General features: G+C 49.9%; 1 protein-coding gene across 1 annotated transcript in view; it reads left to right on the top strand.

The window, feature by feature from the left end:
• Positions 1–3,401, top strand: part of ST14 (suppression of tumorigenicity 14) — a 37,343-nt gene extending 33,942 nt beyond the window's left edge. Inside the window, exons 17-19 of the mRNA XM_011376211.2 lie at positions 1,698–1,972; positions 2,786–2,922; positions 3,000–3,401. Coding sequence (XP_011374513.1) covers positions 1,698–1,972; positions 2,786–2,922; positions 3,000–3,161 — 574 coding nt within the window. The 3' untranslated portion in view covers positions 3,162–3,401. The remainder of the gene's footprint in view (positions 1–1,697; positions 1,973–2,785; positions 2,923–2,999) is intronic.
• Positions 3,402–4,609: the final 1,208 nt, after the last annotated feature.

A 4,609-nucleotide genomic window follows, 5' to 3' on the forward strand; every position in this document is an offset into this window, starting at 1 on the left:
AGCTTTTTTCTCCCCAGAAATCTAGAATCCAGTCAAGGGTTATGCTTTGTATTTACTCATTGGTTTTCTTTAGTTTTTAAAAAATCTAAAACAGTTTCCCTAAGCCTTTTATGTTTGGTTTGTTATGGCAGTGGTCCCCAACCTTTTTGGCACCAGGGACCGGTGCTCCTATGAGAATCTAATGCCTGATGATCTGAGGCGGAGCTGAGGCGGTGATGCTAGCCCTGGGGAGCGTCTGCAAATACAGATGAAGCTTTGCTTGCTCACCCGCCGCTTACCTCTTGTTGTGTGGCCTGCTTCCTAACAGGCCACAGGCAGCTACCGGTCTGCGGCCCAGGGACTGGAGACCCCCCAATCTATGGCATTACATTTTTTAAAAGTCTAGGCCAGAATGTCTCTCAATTTGGATTTTTCTGATTGATTTTTCTTGATTAGAGTTAGGTTACACATTTTTTTTTTATAGGAAATACTACCTAGTTGATATTGTGTCCTTCTTAGGGAGCACATGATATCTTATTAATGGGGATGACTGAGAGAAAAATCTGATTACTTGGTTAAAGTGGTGTCCCAGAGTTTCTTCATTGTAAAGGTACTTTTCTCCCTTGGTTATGAATACTCTTGGATGATACTTTGAACCTGTGTGAATGTCTTATTCCCCAACAACCTTTTACCAGTGGTTTTAGCATTCCTCAACGATTCTTGCATGTGTTGGTTGTTGTTATGGTAGGTGATTTCTTATGGCATCTTTTATTTATTAGCTGGTGTTTTTCTGTAAAGAATAGCTTTCCTTCTCCCCTTATAAATGTTTTTGAAATTATTTTTTAGATTCAGGATGTAGTTAGAAATTTCCCTTCCCCCTTTTCTATTATTCAGCATGTATAGCAATTTAATCCTATTGTTTATTTTGATGTTCAGATGATCCTGATTTGGGCCAGTGAGTGCCTTTTCCTCCTGGCTCCATTATTGTTTGAGCACTCGCTCCTGATGAAACAAATGTTCCAGGTTCACTTTATGCTTTACCTGTTCTAGACCTGAAATCAACCATTTCTCCAAAGAGCCCTGGTTCTTTTTAATGGAGGAGGATATTTAGAAACCAAGCCTGGGTGTTATTGGGGATATCATTGCTTTTAGGCTTTTTTTTTTTTTTTTTTTTTGAAAAATCATGAGCTTTTTCTGCCACTTCTGATTGCTGTCCAGCAACACAGGGCTCTTCTCCTCACTCCCCACTCCTTGTTTGTGGCTCCCTTTTCCCACACCAGAAGTTGGCTCCCAACAACATTGTGTCTTGTCCTTAGTTGTTCATTCCTCCAGTAAACACGACACAGTTTCAGAACTGCTACACTGACCCCGCTACCAACAACAAACCTAGCACATGAAGTTCAACCTATTTTTCAATTCATATGGCACTTAGAATATGTACCACTGTGTTAGAAATGTATTCTAATTGAGTTGTGTGTTAGTCCTTCTGTGAAAGATCAGATTAGTAAGGCATAATAAGGTATTTTTTAGTAATCAGATAAAAACGAATTAAGGGAGGAAAACAACAAAGGACTGGGAGGCTGAGTGCGGTGTCAGGGGCACCTAGTAGTTTCCGGTCGGGGGTGGCGGCCACGCAGGAGCCACCCCTCCCTCATCGTGTGGTGGCTTTGTCCTGGGTGGCGCGCTCACCCCGGGGGCCCTCTGCGCTCCCTCCACAGGTACTCTGACCACACCATGTGGACCGCCTTCCTGGGTCTGCATGACCAGAGCAAGCGCAGCGCCTCAGGAGTGCAGGAGCGCAAGCTTAAACGCATCATCAGCCACCCCTACTTCAACGACTTCACCTACGACTACGACATCGCAGTGCTGGAGCTGGAGCAGCCCGTGGAGTACAGCAGCACCGTGAGGCCCATCTGCCTGCCCGCCGCCTCGCACAGCTTCCCGGCCGGCAAGGCCATCTGGGTCACTGGCTGGGGTCACACCTACGAGGGCGGTGAGCAGGGCCGGCCCCCCACCCCCTCCCCGCCCCCACAGGATGAGGTTTTCCGGGAGGAAATGGAGGCTTCTAGTGAAAGTGGGGGTGAGGAGGCTAGGCACTGTGACAATGTTGAGGGCCTGGCGCAGGAAGGCCTGTGCTACTGCACTGGGTGACCTCGGTGAGTTGCTTAAACTCTGGGCCCGTAAAATGAAGATAAAAACACCTTCCCGAATGGTACCTAGTGAGTTTAAGAAAACTGTTGTGGGAACACTGGGATTTAGAGAGGCTTGCCGAGCTGTGCCTGGATTAGAGTTAGGTTAGACCGGTGGTGGGAACCAGGCCGCTTCTGTCCTTCTGCCTCCATCTGTAGGCCATTAGTTAAACTGTCAAACAGAAAAAAAAAAAAAAAAAATCAGTGCTGATATTAATGTAGCACCCTGCCGAAAATGTAGATTATGGAGAGGAAAAAGAAAAATAACCTGACTTAAGGCTCTACCGCCTTAACGAAGCCTCTGTGGGCATTTTGCGTTGCTATCTTTTAGTCTGTTTACTTCTCACATGCTGTTCCTATGGTGTACATTCAGTCTCATATCACCTGTCACATTTCCAGCCTGCTACCCAGGGACGCTACGTGACTGCATAATATCCTGTCGAGTAGATGTGTCATCAGTTACTTAGCCATTTGTCAGCCACAGGCCTTTGGGATGTCTCCAGAGTTTGGGGTCTGGTGACTCTTGTGCGAGCGTCTTGGGTGGTGCTGTTCCCCACACAGCACAGGCCCCTCGGGGGCCCGCTTGCCTGGGTCAGCCTGTCCTGCCTTCTCCCCAGGCACCGTGGTGCTGATCCTGCAGAAGGGCGAGATCCGTGTCATCAACCAGACGACCTGTGAGAAGCTGTTGCCGCAGCAGATCACCCCACGCATGATGTGTGTGGGCTACCTGAGTGGGGGTGTGGATGCCTGCCAGGTGGGTGTCATGGGGGAGCCTGGGCTGGGGCGGGCCTGAGGAGGCGGACAAGGCACTCAGGGCTTGTATCCCCTCAGGGCGATTCTGGAGGCCCCCTGTCCAGCGTGGAGGCAGATGGGCGCATCTTCCAGGCTGGCGTGGTGAGCTGGGGTGATGGCTGTGCGCAGAGGGACAAGCCAGGCGTGTACACGAGGCTCCCTGTATTGCGGGACTGGATTAAAGAGCAGACTGGGGTGTAGATGCAAGGGCCATCCACCTGCCACCACAGTGTGCACCCCTGAGAACAAGATCTCTAACTGTACCCCTGCCTCGGGCCCCCTGGAATTCAGACTGTGAGCTGAATCCCCAGGACTCTGGAGATGGAGGACCAGCTTGCAGAGCCTCTCACCTCACTCAGCCTCCAGAGCTGGGTTGGGAGGTGGGGCAGAGAGGATGCCGGCAGTGCCGAAGGGTCAGAGGCTTGAAGACACAGCCTGTCCCCTCCCGCCCCAAGCGGGGCTGAGGCTGTTTCCTGAAGAGCTGCTTCGTCTGCCTCTCTGATCCAGGAGCAGCTGGAATGTTCCTTCTGGGACCCTTTGGGTGGGGCTGGTGGGGTGCTGTGGGCTCCTAGGGTCACACTCTTTAGGAAACCTAGGCCAGAAGGACCCTGGAAGACAAATGGATCTAAGATTTGAATTGTTTTACCAGCTATGGGGAAGGCAGGGGGCGGGGTGGGAGGGGGTGCGGTTTAGAGTATGTATTTGTGTGTATGAGTAAAACACTTTATTTCTTTTTAAGTATGTATTTTTCTTACTAGAGTTGATAGGCTGCCCTTCCTCCTCAACCCAGTTTCAAGAAACTGGGTTTAAATTCCCCTGAACACAGACCCTGGAGTCAGGCTAAGAACAGGGAGCACAGTCCCCTGTAGCCTTCTCCAGGCCAGCAAGGGGCTATGTTACTGCTCTTACCTGCAGCTTAGAGACCTGATGGGGGTGTGGGGTGGGCGTGTGGCAGCTATCCGGGCTGAGTACCCTAAGAGCGGGGAAGAGCTTTGTCCCAGGAAGAAAGGAGGAGTTAGGACTTCCTGTTAGGTAGGGAGGTGATCCTGTGAGCGCTGCATACGCGCTTGCATGCTCGTGTATGTGTGCTGACACAGGCAGGTGTGAGGGGTTCTGAGTCCTTGGAGGAGCGATGCTGCTTTGCTCACAGGTTCTCACAGCTCTGGTGCCATCCATCCTCCTTTGAGTTTAACTTATTAATTTTAATATTCTCTCTTCTTGCTTGGGGTGACCCACAGGGACAGTGTCAAGGATCTGGGGAGGGCTTGGAGTTCTTGAAGGGACATTTGAGGCACTATATGAGCTGGGGCAGGAGAGAGCAGCGCACCTCGGAAGAGACATGAGATGGTCAGTGTCTTGAGGGAAGACAGGTGTCTTTGCTCGTTGCTGTATCCCCAGCTCAGGCCTGACTCCTACAAGATACTGATATATATTTGCTGAATGGTCTTTGCCCGCCATGAGTTTTAGAAACCTAAGAAATCACAGTATGATTGGAGCAATCTGGTTAGGCCTCTTGGAGGAGGTGAGCTGTCACTTTCATTTTAGTCGGAGTAATTACTCTCTGGTCGAGGGAGAAGTATTGTCTTAACACCTGTGGAAGTATCCATGTTGAATTTTCTATCCAGGAATGAGAGAGAGTATCTGTTCCT

This window comes from Pteropus vampyrus, unplaced genomic scaffold (assembly GCF_000151845.1).
Source record: "Pteropus vampyrus isolate Shadow unplaced genomic scaffold, Pvam_2.0 Scaffold288, whole genome shotgun sequence".
In the NCBI taxonomy this organism is placed as follows: Eukaryota; Metazoa; Chordata; class Mammalia; order Chiroptera; family Pteropodidae; genus Pteropus; species Pteropus vampyrus.